Source organism: Elephas maximus, chromosome 3 (genome assembly GCF_024166365.1).
Source record: "Elephas maximus indicus isolate mEleMax1 chromosome 3, mEleMax1 primary haplotype, whole genome shotgun sequence".
Lineage (NCBI taxonomy): Eukaryota > Metazoa > Chordata > Mammalia > Proboscidea > Elephantidae > Elephas > Elephas maximus.
The window spans coordinates 113128456-113144794 of record NC_064821.1 but is presented as its reverse complement, the minus strand read 5'-3'; the positions used below and the strand labels follow the sequence as shown (position 1 = coordinate 113144794).

The window sequence follows — 16339 nt, the reverse complement described above, 5'->3', positions numbered from 1 at the left end:
CATGCAAGAATGAGCAAGAATGAGAATGAACAGCTTCCAAGTTTTACCTAGAGATCTAGGATTCTTCAAAAGTGCAGGTTTGTTTTCAAGCATAGGATGTCTCTGTTCCTGAGTCACAACTGTCCAGCGGACACTTGCTATTTTTAGTTTCCTGTACGCCACTCCCAGACTCTGAATGTGGAGGACATGACACACAGCTTCAGGAAACCACTTAGAATCCAATATGGTTGCAGCAGCTGGATCCAGGGTCTGGTAACGGCAGCTCCAGTGGTTGTGTCCAGTACACAGAGCTGGCAGTGGCAGTGACCACAGTGCCAGCTGCAAAGTCCTCAACAGGTTCTTCTTCAGGTGTGATTTTGGCACCTTAGTGCAAAGGTGGCTCTGGCTCCTGCTCTCTCTTGTATCCTCCCAGGGTCTCCAGCCTTCCTACTGATTTTCAGCTATCTTTCCAATAATTCCCTTTCTGCTTAAAATAGCCAGATTTGATTTCTATTGCTTGCACTTAATCACCCTGTCTAGCAAAACTTGTAGTTGTAGGTGGTAGGTATGGGCTGGGGAGAAGTGGTAGGCAGAATAACGGCCCCCCGAAATATCCATGTCCTAATCTCTGGAACCTGTGACTATGTTAGCTTATATGGCAAAAGAGACTTTGTAGGTGTAATTAAGTGTCTTTAGATGAAGAGACTATCCTGGATTGTCTGGAGGACCAAATGAAATCACAAGGGTCTTCAAAGAAGGGGAACAGGAGATCAGAGTCAGAGAGACAGAGAATGGAAGAAAATACACCGTTGGCTTTGAACATAAAGGATGGAACCACAAGCAGAGAAATACAGGCACCTCTAGAAGCTGGAAAAGGCGAGAGAATAGATTTTCCCCTAGAGCCTCCAGAAGGAATGCAGCCCTGCTGTCACCTTGCTTTCAGCCCAGTAAGACAGGTTTTGGATTTCTCACTTCCAAAAGTGTAAAAGAATAAACTTGTGCTGTTTTAAGCCACTAAAACCAGTTGTCCTCAGGTCGATTCCAACTTACGGAGACCTCCTGTGTGTCAGGGTAGAAAGCGATTGTGGCAATTTGTTACAGCAGCAATGGAAAGCTAATACAAGACATTATTTCTTCCTTATGAAAAAACATCATCTTTGTTCTCTGTTAGTGGACTTCAAACCTCAGAAAGATTGTGGTACTCTTCTGAATTGTTTTTCATTCTATAGAACACTGGCAGACTATGGGGGACAAAACCTGAAGAAGATTAATTGGCCAGGATGAAGAGTCTAAAATGATTAGACTTTCAAAGAACACTGTGTGACTGTTTACCATTGTTTAGAAACTCAGAATCTACAGATTTATAATACACCTTGGTATGGGTGAATCACAAATCTCTAATTACAAATGACGGAATTTTTCAAAAGTGTGTTCTGGATGCCACCATCTAATTTGTATAATATTTTATACCACCTATATTTTTTTTTTTAGTTCCAATGACATAACTTTTTTTTTTCTGGCTAGGCTTAAGTCATCTGCTTATAGCTAATTGTTGGCTGTGGATAGAGGGAACATCTGCCCCACTAAGGCTTGCACAAGGGGAAGCCCTACATGCCTCTTACCTATTTTAGGAAACCCACAAAGAAGTATGTCTTGGTACCGGGAAACTAAAAATAGGAAGTGTCCACTGGACAGTTGTGACTCAGGAACAGGGACATCCTATGGTTGGAAACAAACCTGTACTTTTGAAGAATCCTAGATCACTAGGTAAAACTTGGAAGCTGCTCATTCTCATTCTTGCTCATTCTTGCACGTGAGACTTTGGTGCACCTGGACATCAGATCCTCAGTTCTGTGTGGGCCATGTCACTTAGGAAAATCTCCTGGATGGGTGGGCTGCTGCTTCTTACCTTTTCCTCCTCGTACTTCTTTCTCTTTGACAATACATTGGCTGTGAGTATATTTCTTACTTTCTTCTCACTACACTTGCCACATACTTACAGCCCAGGAATATAAGCATGAAGACAATTCCTTGAATATGTGTATGCACACCCTGCTATCCCCAATATTCAAGGATGATGCTATAATCCACTAAATGAATCATCGTTTGACTTGTCTTTTTTTTTAGTTGCTAAAGAAATTTCTCAGCTTAGAAATCCTGAAAATCTAACAAGAATCTGCATTGGTAATGCAATAGTATTTTGTGAGAACACAATAAAATGTTTAATATCTTGTTCATACTTGCCTGCCTCTGAAGAATTGTCAAAAAAGAATAATGTGACTTTTCTGGGAAACTTTTCTACTGCAAGCAGCAATTTGGGCAAGTTAATTAGTCATTATGAAATGTGACTGCCCTTCCCTCAGGTCTCTGACTTCTCATTAAAGGGATTAGAGAGCCTGTGCATTTTCCTCATGACAACGGAATCTGTATTGCTGTGCAGAACTGAGAAACACCCCTGCCTAGAAGCCATTGTTTTACTTTTTATATGGCAGTAGAGAATCTAGGGAACTGACTTCCCCATTTTCAGTGTTGGTTTTCTACATTGATAAATTCTCTTTTCCCCTTTGGGGCTCTTTTGTTATTGTCTGAAGACCCCAGAAATGTTGACAGTGACTGTCAAGGTTGGGGAGTCCCTGCATGGCAGAAACGGTTAAGTGCCCAACTGCTAAACAAAGGTTGGCAGTTCAAACCCACCCAGAGGCACCTAGGAAGAAAGGCCTGATGATCTGCTTCCAAAAGGCCACAGCCTTGAAAACCCTGTGGAATAGTTCTATTCTGCACACGTGGGGTCACCATGAGCCAGAATCTGCTAGCAGGCCACTATTTTGTTTTCTATCAAGTTTGGTGGGCTAGACTGAAACGTCAGCAGCACTCAGTGGTTCTCAGACCTTCGCCTGAAACCTCACGTCCAGAAGCAGGGAGGGTCTCAGCAGGCAGGGGAAATGTGTGATGCGATGGTCTACTGGGGCTACAGTCTCGCATCCTGAGCTTTCAGGGATCCTGTGTTCTGAGGTAGACTGGGGTGGTCAGTGACTCACGAAGCAGTGGGCAGGAGGAAGAGGAAGCAGAGAGGTGACCCAATAGTGCAAGAAATAAAGGGCTGAGATTCTCAGGTTTCTGCCCTTTTCTTCCCCTCCCCCCCCACCCCCAAATCACCATTACTAAGAGGATACCATGGGTGTTTAGGTGATCAGGCCTCCTCCTCTCTGGCCCCAGTTACTGTCCACGCTCTCTGCTGTCCTTCCATGACACTTTGCCCTCTTAAAGGGTGTGTCGGACCTCTAGAGCATTTCACTTGCAGAAACATCACTGCATTTTCAACTAGTACTCAACTATTAACTAACACAGAGGTCCACAGGCCTTACTCTGAGAAACCCTGGTTTCTAGACATTTTACTGGACAGTGTCAGCTAGAAAAACACAATATGAGTGGCCCTGGGGTGGTCCTGTCTTGGGCAAGGCCATCTTCTCCGTCTATACTTTATCGTCATCTCAGGCAGCCCCTTTCCTATCCCATCCCAAGATTTCTGGGGCCCTATGATTTCATTCCCATTACCCTAACACATGCCAAAGGAGAAACAGTTGATAACATCTTATAGTTCTCTTTTTCTCATGCATTTGAATTTTAATAACAAACACTGAATTTAAAAAAATGTTTCTTTTTTTTCACCTCGTTTTATTATTAGCTAACGTGTAGAGGAGAATTTGGTTAGGTGGCCAAGGGAGTGGGGGGCTGTCACACGACTCTTCTAGGTCTCTTAGGGAAGAGACCGGTAGAGCTATAGAGTGTGGGTGCTAGAATCTCACGGCCTGGGTTATGCCAGCTTTGTAACATTTGGCAAAACTGCTTAATCTCCCTGGGCCTTAAATTCTTCATCTGCATGGTAGGAATAATAATTAGACTCCTTTTATATGACTGCTATCAATCAGAATTGACTCAAAGGAAATGGGTTTATAGGATTGTAGTGATAAGTAAAGGACAATTCATGTGTAAATTGCTTATCACTATGCCCAATATGTAGTAAGCTAATATATGTTAGCTAAAAAAAAAAAAAAAAAAAAATTTTTTTTTTTTAATATTATTTATGGGGCCCTGATGGCACAGTAGTTAAGAACTATGGCTGGTAACCAAAAGGTTGGCCATTTGAATACACTAGCTGCTCCTTGGAAAACCCATGGGGCAATTCTACTCTGTCCTATAGGGTCACTATGAGTCGGAATTGACTTGATGGCAATGGGCTTGGTTTTGGTTTAATATTATTTATAAAGAGCTCTATTGGCACAACAGTTAAGTGTTCAGCTGCTAACTGAAAAGTTGGTGGTTTGAACCCAACCAGTGTCTCCACAGGAGAAAGGCCTGGCAATCTGCTCCTGTAAAGAGTACAGCCTAAAACATCCCTACGGAGCAGTTCTCTGTAACATGGAGTCACTGAGTTAAAATTGGCTCGATGGCACCCAACAACAACAACAATCACCACAATATTATGTATTATCCTGAAATGACCCTGGGGTTAGTTATATAATTGGCCACTTGCTATTATACCAGGATATATGAGTTTCCTACCCCAGAGAAACTTCCCCTGTGCATTTCCTAAAGGCTGACATTATCTTCTGAGAGACTGATTTTTTTCTTTCTTTTTTAATATAAGATTGTGTTTTCCATTTAAATGTAAATACATTAAGGAAGGAAAAGGGAGTAAGTCTTGTAAGTCATTTAACCCTTACCATGAATGAATTGGAAACCCTGGTGACGTAGTGGTTAAGTGCTACAGCTGCTAACCAAAGGGCTGGAAGTTCAAATCTGCCAGGCACTCCTTGGAAACTCTATGGGGCAGTTCTACTCTGTCCTGTAGGGTTGCTATGAGTCGGAATCGACTAGACGGCACTGGGTTTGGTTTTTGGTTTTGGTATGAATGAATTGGAAACCCTGGTGGCATAGTGGTTAAGATTCTATGGTTGCTATCCAAAAGGCTGGCAGTTTGAATATCACCAGGAGCTCCTTGGAAACTACGCAGCAGTTCTGCTCTGTCCTATGGGGTCGCTATGAAGTCGGAATTAACTCAATGGCAATGGGTTTTTTTCTTTATGAATTTGTTTGATTTCCTTTCGAGACCAGGTTTTTAAAGGTCAAGGAAGATACTATGCAAAGGGAAAGCAATACAGAAGAGTGCTGGGGGCCGGAAGGACAAGCCATATCTACTTCATGGTTTGCCCTGCAGCTTGAGGGGCATCATTTCGAAACCACATAATTTTGAGATGAATCAATTCAGTGGTACACACATAAACATTAAAAAAAATAAAAGGTAATTTCTTGCATGGAAGGAGCATTGTTTTCCGGGCTGTGCTTCTTTATAAAAAATCTTTTGTTACCAGGCAAGTTTGGCTGGCCAAAAAGGCTCATTATCAAACAAGTTAACTAAAATATTACAGATCTTGTATCTTTTTATTTTTTCAATTATGAAGCAATTCAAACTTCATTTATGAGGCTTGGCTTTTACTGTTCTTATTTATATCTTTAGTTATCATGTTGCGTAATACATTTATTTATGATGTTTGTTTTTTTATTGTACGTCTTGTCTGGAATTAAGAGTCTAGAAGGCAAGGAACTTTGTCTCCTTTGCTCACTGAGATTCTGCAAACACCTAGCAAAGCCTGGCACATGGTAGAGGTTAGATAAATATTTGATGAATGACTAAATGAATAACTGTCTTTTCATGGATATTAAAAAAAAACAATTGAAATTATAGATTTATTATAAAGCAATTTGGCTACATGAATTAAGCATCTTAAAACGTGCTTAACCCTTGATCCAAAAATTCTTCTTTGGGCCTAAAGAAATAAGGAGAGTTTATATACAAAACTGTTTAAAGAAGTTTATTTATAGTGAAAGAAATGGAAACAGCCTAGAACTTGCTTAAATAGGGAAACTGTTAAATTTTAGCGCATTCATGAACTGAAAAAAAGTGCATAAAAAACTAGTGCATTTATTACAATGTAAATAGCAGTTATTTATAGGTTTTAGAATTACACAATTCCATTGCTTTTAAAAACAGGTAATTTTTAGGAAGATTTAATACTAGTACTTTCTCTACAGAAGCCCTGGGGACACAATGGTTAAGGGAAAGGCCAATGGTTTGAACCCGCCAGCGGCTCCACGGAAGAAAAGACCTGGGGATCTTCTTCCATAAAGATTATATCCTAGGAAACCCTATTGGGCAGTTCTACTCTGTCATATAGGGTCACTATGAGTCAGAATCGACTTGAGGGCACCTAACGACAACTTTCTCTAACACACTTACAGTGTTTCTCATATAAAGTGTCTTACAGAAGAATTTGCACCAAGAGAATAGTTTATAGTTCTTCTTAGGCAACATGCTGATTTGAATAGATGCAACTTTTCAGGGGCATTTTATTTTAACTAGGATTTTTTCCCTTAAATTAATTCCTTCCCCTCCCCTTGGGAAACCAACAAAGACTTTAAATTTAGATTTGTTGTAGAATAGTTGTGATGTTCCTATCCCTTATAGCTGAGGTTTAAGACTTCTATCTTTAAAGATGAGATTTGTGGTCCTATAGTTAATCTGTTGAACATATTTATTAAGCTATTCCTTGACTTTGATGTAATTTTTTTTTAAAAAGTGGGGAGACTGCTGTGGAGTTTGTGGGGAAAATGCACAGCATCTCGAGTAAGAAAACTTGTGTCCTAATTTGGGTACTACTGCCCACTAGTAATAATGATCCAGGAAGCTGGACTATATGAAGAAGAATGGGGCATCAGAATTGGCGGAAGACTCATTAACGACCTGCATTATGCAGATGACACAACCTTGCTTGCTGAAAGTGAAGAAGACTTGAAGCACTTCCTGATGAAGATCAAAGACAGCCTTCAGTATGGATTGCACCTCAACATAGAGAAAACAAAAATCCTCACAACTGGACCAATAAGCAACATCACGATAAATGGAGAAAAGATTGAACTTGTCAAGGATTTCATTTTACTTGGACCCACAATCAACACCATGGAAGTCAAGAAATCAAATGACACATTATATTGGGCAAATCTGCTGCAAAAGACCTCTTCAAAGTGTTAAAAAAGCAAAGATGTCACTTTGAGGACTAAGGTACACCTGATCCAACTCATGGTGTTTTCAATTGCCTCATATGCATGTGAAAGCTGGACAATGAAGAAGAGCTGACATCTTTGAATTGTGGTGTTGGAGAAGAATACTAAATATACCATAGACTGCCAAAAGAACGAACAAATCTGTCTTGGAAGAAGTACAACCAGAATGCTTCTTAGAAGCAAAGATGGCAAGACTACATCTCATGTACTGTGAACTTACCAGGAGGGACCAGTCCCTGGAGAAAGATATTATGTTTGGTAAGGAGAGGGTTAGCGAAAAAGAGGAAGACCCTCAATGAGATGGATTGACACAGTCACTACAACAATGGGCTCAAGCATAACAAGGATTGCGAGGATGGCGCAGGACTGGGCAGTGTTTGGTTCTGTCGTAGGCATGGTTGCTGTGAGTCAGAACCGACTCCATGGCACTTTAAACAACAACAATCCACTAGCAATGTGGTATTTAGGAAGTCATGCTTCACCTTCTTCATTTGTAAATGGTGCTAATTATACCACAAAATACAGCTGGTGTAAAGATCAAGTTTATACTTAGCAGTACTTTGTGAATAGTAAATGTTAGTTATCAATTAGAATAATCTTACTTTACAAGTCTAGATTTTATTACAAAATAATTGGCTGCCAAATAAATTCTGACGATTATAAAATGGCGTATAAGTCCTCAGATTTTGTTGCAGTACCAACGTAAAGGAGGATTTCTTAAAAATCCTGCTAAAAAAGAGAACTGAAACATAGTACTGTGAATGAGTATCTTAATAACGTATTTCTAAGATTTGGGCATTAGGGGGCGCCAAAAGAGCTTTGCACCTAGTCTGGCTCTTCACTTCCTCTACTTGCTTGGAAGGCATCAATACCTAAAACGGATGTCTAAGCATTTTGAAAAACTTAGGACACAATTCCAAGGTGTTATGCTATAATAGTAATGGTATTAAGAATACTGTGATTGAAATTAAATCCTTTAGTCCTGAAGATAAATATTTTTAATCGAGTGTATAAACAAACTACCTAGAGGGGGTAGAAATGAGGCTATTATGGAATATGATGACAATTCATTATGGAGTATTGAAGTCTATTTGGCTATGACTTTATTAAATTACATGTGTGAATAAATATAAATTTAAACTAACAATATTAAAATATCTGAAGATAGACAATAGAGCAGCTAGACTCTGATGTTGAGGAGAGTTAATCCCATGTTTAAATGTTTTAACTCTTTCTGACAGATTTGCATACAGTATGTAATCAATGTTCACTGATGTGATTTGATTTGTTTCTCATTTAGGAGAATATATTTACCAGCATGGCCTAAAGGATTGAATGTAACTCTTGCATGTATTTTTCTTCTTTAGAATAACATTTTTCAAAGTGAGGTCTTAGATTTATATATGCCTCAGAATCACCTAGGATATTTGTGAAAAATGCTGACTCTTGAGCACCCCAGCCCCTTCTAACCTGTGGAATCAGACAATCTGGGAACAGGGCCTGGGAATATGCGTCTTAAACAGTAACCCCAGGTGGTTTTAATGCCCAGGAAAGTGAGGGCCATTACTTAAATTGCAGTCAGTCTTAACAAAATCAAAGCAAAATGACCATTTAAATGTTACCATCTGCTTTGTTAGTTTTGTTAGAAATTTTGGAGAAAAAATACTTAGAAGAAAGACAGATAGCAAAGGAAAAGTCAAAGTAAATAAAATATATAAATACACTCACCTGTCTGGGGTGTTGTATGAAAAAAGGGTGAACTCCACGACTGCCAGTACCTTTTACCTGTTTCTTGACATCTCACTTGAAATACGTACTCAGTGTTTGGCTCCAGGTGGAATTCCGATCGTTGCTCATGTGTGAAATTGGTGTCAAATGCTTTAACCTAAAGTGAATGAATAACAATAACAAAACGATGCAGTATGCTTCTAGAATTAATAATATTCTGGACTTCCAGCCGACATGGCACCACAGAAGCACCACGCAGACCCTCTACCCAACCCAAAAAAACCCCAGTGCACAGCAGACCCAAAAAACTAAGTAAAACAGAGAAAAATGTGTTTCCTGGAAACTGAAGTGTCAAAGAAAGAGATAAGAAATTGACAGAGGACAGAGAGCAAGGAGAGATATGTGTGGCGTGGGTGGGTGGGGGGCGCACGGCTAACAGAGCACTGATCTGCCATCTTGGACTCCTGTTGGGGATCAGCAGACAGGGAGCACGGGAAAGCAGCTTTGCAGAGCTCCCAGCAAGAGAAAGAGCACCGGGTAGCCAGGGACACATGCTTTCCCACCCCCCATCCTCTCCCCGTGGCTCTACCTCTGAGCGTCCTGGCTCGCTGGGTGGCTCCGCCAGCCAGGAAGTGCAGTGTCCCTGCTGCTTGGATTCACCCTACCCACATCAGAGATCGGTGGGCACAGAATACAGGAAAGCAGCTTCATGAGGTTTGCAGCAGGAGACAGAGCACCCAGTAATGAGCGATATACACTTTCCTAGCTCCTCCCTTCCTCCCCCCTTCAGCTTCCTCTGCTTCCCACCAGCCACAGTCTCTTGGCCAGGAGGCAACTGCTTTGGCCTCAGGCTGCTTGGATTCACCATGCCCACACTGGCTGGGCCCCTGAGCTGGTGTTGGTTCTTTTTGTCTCTTTTGATTTCTTCTGCGCCTCCTACCACCTCCCCCTCCTTCCTCTGGAACACCTGGCTCTGGTGTGCCATCTTTGCTTCTTCTTGACAGGCCGTGAAGCCATGCTCCACTGGGGAACCACTCCCCCAGCCCATGACACCAGGCTGGTGGGATCCCTGTGGCTTTTTTTTTTTTTTTTTTTTGCCTTGTTGTGTTTCGTTTGTTTGTTTTCTTTTTCTTTTCGAAGCTTGGGATCCGCTTCTAGCCAGGCTGCCCTGCACGGCTTAGGAGCCACTCCCCCAATCTGCGCAGCCGCGTAGTAGGGATCCCTGGGGGCATTTCTCTTTGTCTTTTCTTTCTCTTTTTCCCTTTCTGTCTTTCCTCATTTCTCAGTTCTCGTCTCTCTATACTTATCTTCTTTTCCTGACTCCTGAATTCCTGGTGCTGTGTGACATCTATACCCCCTCTAGCCAGGCTATACCACACAGCCTGGGAGCCACTTCCCCAGTCTTAGAAGTCCCACCAGTTGGACTCTGGGACTCCTGGTGGCTTTTCTTTTCTTTTTTTTTCCCAAATTTTTATCCAGTTATTTTCTTTCTTTTTCCCTTTTTCTTCTTTTTGCTTTTCTCCACTTCTCAGTTTCTTTCCTCTTCACTCCAATGGCAAGCTCCCTTAGCACTTTTTTTTTTCCTTTCTTTGCCTGTTTCTTTTTTAGCTCCTGTTTCTCCCTCCTCTTTCCCATACCCCCATTAGCTCCACACATCACAATCTCCTCCCTCTTTCCTGCCTACCTGCACAGTGCACTGAACATCACACCCCTGAGAAGCACAGGCATGGCCTACTGGAACCTGCCCAGCACTGATTCCTGGCCAGCCCTGTCGGCCCTAGTACATGCCACAAACAACTCATCCCAGCAACTCCCCTTCAGCTGGACCTGCCCTACTGCACCATAGCTGATTGACTGACCCTGCCCTTGGACAAGGAGGTGAAAAGTACTGTGACTACAGATGAGCAAACCACAAAGAACACACAGCCCATCCACTCAGACATAACCAAATAAAATGAAAAAGTAGGATGAAACAAACAAATCTACAATCAAGAAATGAAGAAAATAACTACTGAATGTCCTGAAGACAGCAGACAAAATCAAAACATAAAAAAAAAAAAAAAAAAGACAGGATGGTTCCAGTAGGCAACCAAAATAAAACACCGGTTGACTTTCCAGTAGAAGAAAAGGCACTAGAACTGCCTGATAGGGAATTCAAACCTCTCATATTCAGAGCAATCCAAGAGTTGAAGCACAAAACAGACAAGAATGAGGAAAAATAGACAAATTTATGGAAAAGGCAGACAAATTCATGGAAAATACAGACAAAAATATGGAAGAATTCGGGAAAGTAATACAGGAAAAAAAAAATGCCAAAATAAACTCACAACTAGAAATCATACCAAAAAAAAAATTAGAAATCCAAAAGATAAACAACAAGATTTCAGAAATGGACAGTGTCATAGAAGGGCTGAGGAGCAGGTTTGAAACCATGGAAGACAAATTCAGCAAAATTGAAGACAAACTCTTGGCTACAACTCTGTTAGAGGAAAAATCAGAAAAAAGAACAAAGAAAAATGAAGAAACCCTGAGAATTATGTGGGATACAATCAAAAGCAAAAATTTATGAGTGATTGGAGTTCTAGAACAATGAGAGAAAATGAAAAGCACAGAGATCATTGAAGAATTGCTGACAGAAAACTTCCCTAATATCATGAATGATGAAAAGGTGACCATCCCAGAAGCTCAACGAACCCCATATAGGACAGGCCCCAAAAGAAAATCACCAAGGCATATCATAATCACACTAGCTAAAACCGGAGATAAAGAAAAAACCCTGCGAGCAGCTCAAGAAAAACAAAAAGTCAGAACAAAGGAGAAACAATAAGACTAAGCTCTGATTATTTGGTAGAAACACATGCAGGCAAGAAGGCAATGGGATGACATATATAAAACCTTGAAAAAAAAATTGCCAACGTAGAATAATATATCCTGCAAAATTTTCATTCAAATGTGATGGTGAAATTAGGACATTTCCAGATAAAGCGAATTAACAATATTCCACTCAGCAGAAATCTACGGAGCACCCACTACTTTCCAAGCACTCTTCTAGACCCTGGGAAAACAAAGGGAAATAGACGCTTTATACACAGCACGGCCATAAAAAAATCAAATTCACATTAATAAACATGAAAAGTGAAATATTTATTGTTGGTGTTTGAACACTCTGTCTAGTTTTTAAGTCTCAAGAGATCCTAAAATGTAATATACCCTTAATTTTGGAAAAGTTGATTTTAATGGAGTTGGGGCAAGGGACCTAATATCAAGTGTTTGAGTCATTCTGTCTGCATTAGATATTTAGATCAATAATTATTCCTATATAATGAAATAATTTCACTTGTTAATGATGATTTTTGGAAAAAGTTGCTCATAAGCTAAGCTGTTAACCAAAAAACAAAAAAACAGACCCATAACTGTCAGGTCAATCCTGACTTACAGCGACCCTACAGAACAGCCCCATAAGATTTCCAAGGAGCAGCTGGTGAATTTGAACTGCCAACATGTAGGTTAGCAGCTGAGCTCTTAACCACTGTGCCACCAGTATTCTAGATTTATGGAGTTACTACAAGGCCTAATATAGATGCATGTGTGAGAAAGAGAAAAACAAAACATTTAAGGATGTTGAACTGTGAAAATCCAACAGAAAAGAAGCAAGAAAATAGATGAAGAAAAAACGCATGAATCATTTTTCTGGGGCGATGTGCTATACAATCTGCTATAAAACGTAATGAAAAACAACCCCAAACAAGCTGGTTTAGTTGAGAAAGAGAACCTAAGACATTTGCACAGCCCTGTCAGTAAGTTGTAGTAAGTGATTTACCGAGAAGAGGGAAGCATGACTGAAAGGCAAACATAAAATATGTCTAGAAATGCATTTATGTGGCAAACCACCAAGATTAAAAAAAAACACAAGGTATCAACCTCATTCGGGGATTCTTCCCTTAAAAGCCAATCTTAACATAAATCTTTAAAAGATGCAATGCATTGAAAATACAAAATTCATGTAAATATTTGTGTAAGTTTTGAAAACGCCATGTTCCCCGAAAGATATCATTCAGACTCTCCATAAGTCACATCTCTGCCCGCAGTGCTCAGAATTTTCTGCTGTCTAGATATGACTAGTCTGCATTTGGGGTCTCCTGGGATCCAGGAGAGTTTTTACTTATTGCGCCAAATATTTGACTTTCAAATGCACTCGACTTCATATTAGCTTTTCTTGTAAGGGAGTTGCTTTTCTCCAATGTGGCTCTTGCCATTATGTTTACAGAGAAGTCCTCAATACCCTCAAGTACAGCCAGAATTTCAAAATAAAAGAATTTTACAAAACTGCTAACACAGTTGTTTCTACACTGAGGCAAAGCAGGTGATCTTTTAGGGCCTTGCACACACAAAAAGCCTCAAGATGATCCCTTCGGAGAAAAAGACGAGCACTGAGAGAGCTAGACCACTGCATACACCTCATTCTCACGAGTGCAGTTTCTACAGCGAGACAAGCAAAACCTACACGTATTTTCATTGTTTCATTGTTAAAATATACTTGGAGGCATTTCATCAGCAAAATCCACTAATTGAACAATGTTATTTATTGGAGCAAATTTTTAAAATAGGTATTTCTTTTGTAAAATATAGTTCATGTCCATTACTACCCCTGTAGTGGTTACCAGCACAACCAGCACCACCGGTCAACACTGGGACAGTCAGGTGAAAAATGAATTCAATCAAACTAAGCTATTCAGTGACACCCTGATCCTACCAGCCACCCACCAGAGTTCTCTCCTGATGGCTGTCAAGCGTGCAGAACAGAAAATGCAGGAGTCATTGAAGGAAGCAATTGAAAAAGTATATTGCCTATGGTTAATGATAAATGGTTAGTAATGAGTTTTAAAGAAAACAAAAATCTTCACAACTGGACCAATAAGCAACATCATGGTAATCAGAGAAAATATTGAAGTTGTCAATGATTTCATTTGACTTGAATCCACAATCAATGCCCATGGAAGCAGCAGCCAAGAAATCAAATGACATATTGCATTGGGCAAATCTGTTGCAAAAGACCACTTTAAAGTGTTAAAAAGCAAAGACATCATTTTGAGTACTAAGGTGTGCCTGACCCAAGCCATGGTATTTTCAATTGCATCATACACATGTGAAAGCTGGACGACGAATAAGGAAGACCAAAGAAGGCTCGATACCTTTGAATTATGGTGTTGGTGAAGAATATTGAATATACAATAGACTGGCAGAAGAATGAACAAATCTGTCTTGGAGGAAGTACAGCCAGAATGCTCCTTGGAAGCAAGGATGGTGAGACTTCATTTCATAGACTTTGGACATGTTATCAGGGGGTACCTGTTCCTGGCAAAAGGATACCATGCTTGGTGAAGTAGAGGGTCAGCAAAAAAGAGGAAGAATCTCAACGAAATAGATTGACACAGTGGCTGCAACAATGGCCTTAAACATAGCAACAACTGTGCAGATGGGAGAATTTCGTTTTGTTGTACATAGGGTTGCTATGAGTCAGAACAAACTCAATGGCACCTAACAACAACAAACAACAAATGAAGTTATAGCCATTAGGGGAAAAAGTCCCTAAGCAGAAGAAAATCATGACAAGGGCAGAACTTTGAATCAGATTAAAAAAAAAGATGAACATTCACGAGGAGACAAGTTGTTTGCCTTAAGGTAGCTCTCTAGACTCCTCTTCATATTAAGTATTTGGGTGAAGGAGTGGAACCTTTCAAAGGCTTCAACCTTGGGTGCTCCATCGATAAGCCCTTACTGAATGCCTATACGGAGAGTACAATTTCAAGAGTTCGAGAAATAGAACTATTTTTTATAGCAGATAATTTCTATTTAAAGCTTCAGTTCTGAGGAGGAGAGTGTGTGGAAACTTAACCTCTACTAGTTTGAGACACTTTTCTTAGGGTTGCAGCTAAGCTCTGGGGAGCATCCTTAGGTGGAGGCAAGGAAAATCTCCAACCTATCAAGAGAGTTCTATAATCCCCGCTTCCCCCTGCTCCAAACCTGGGGCCTGACCCCAGGTAAAGGGGCCCTTTTTAATAACCCACCAGTGTCTAAACTTTTTTGGTCCCCCTCCCCAATCTCCTCTTTTTTTGCCCAGGTAGACTTTGGCTCACTTACTTTGTACATGTCATCAGGAAAGACCAATTGCTGGAAAAGGACATCATGGTTGGTAAAGTAAGTAGAGGGTCAATGAAAACGAGGGAAACCCTCAAAGAAATGGATTGACACAGCAACCACACAATAGACTTAAACATACCAACGATCACGAACATGGCACAGTACAGAGCAACAATTTTTTCTGTTATACATAAGGCCACCCTGAGCCAGAGTCAACTCGACAGCAACTAACAACAACAGCAGCAATCTATTTAGTGTTTGGCAGGGAAGAGAAGGAGACTTAGTTGTAGCTAAGCATATGTTCTTCTAAATCTTTGGTGTTAAACCAGTATTGAGACTTTTGAAATGCAAAATGCAAGGATTTGACCATTTGCTATCTGTCAGATGTTCTATCAGTTCTTCCCTGTGAAGAATGGATGCTTCACAGTCTAGCTCAGAGGTCTACAAACTATGGCCTGTGTAGTTTTCACATTTTTAGATGGTTGAAAGAAAATAATAATATATCATGACTCAGAATTTATATGAAATTCAAATTTCAGTGTCCAAAAATAAAGTTTTATTGGAACCCAGTCACACTTATTCATTTACATACTGTCTATGGCTTCTTTCACAGTACAAACACAGAGCTGAGTGGTTGAGAGAGACCTATGGCCTGCAAAGTCTATAATGTTTACTACTTGGCCATTGAAGAAAATGTTTGCTGATCCCTTGGTCTAGCTTAATTGGAGAAATAAGTAATTTTTAGTCTATTTACTTGAACTTTCAGCCAAGATTTCCTGCTTATACTATCACCACCTATAAAATAAAAAAGGGCACCATTAAAAGCAAATAATAATAGATAATGTTTCAAAATGTTACATACATTAACCCACCCACTGCCGTCAAGTCGATTTCAACTCATAGCAACCCTACAGGGCAGAGCAGAACTGCCTCATAGGGTTTCCAAGGCTGTAAATCTTTCCAGAAGCAGACTGCACATCTTTCTCTCATGGAGCAACTGGTGGGTTGAAACCATGGACCTTTCAGTTAGCAGCTGAGTGCTTAAACACTGTGCTATCAAGGCTCCCTTCTACATTAATGAGGCACTATAAAAATCAATGGTGGTAATATATATATGATTATGACACAGCCCTGCCCTCCAGGAGCTCATGTTAAAGGATGAGGAAATAGACATGTACATAAGTAAGTATCCACAAGGTGCCAAATGTGCCAAATTCTATAATGTTGTTACTGTCAGCAGCAGCTGAGTCAGCCCTGACTCATGGTGAATCTATGCACAATGGAATCAAATGGTTGTGATCCATAGGGTTTTCATTGGCTGATTTTTAAAGTAGATCACCAGCCCTTTCTTCCTAGTCTTAGTTTGGAA

The 16339-nt window shown here is 40.3% G+C and overlaps 1 protein-coding gene across 1 annotated transcript in view; it reads right to left on the bottom strand.

The window, feature by feature from the left end:
• IL23R (interleukin 23 receptor) overlaps positions 1 to 16339 on the bottom strand; it is a 74948-nt gene that overhangs the window by 25459 nt on the left and 33150 nt on the right. The window contains exon 7 of the mRNA XM_049879541.1: positions 8830 to 8986. Coding sequence (XP_049735498.1) covers positions 8830 to 8986 — 157 coding nt within the window. The remainder of the gene's footprint in view (positions 1 to 8829; positions 8987 to 16339) is intronic.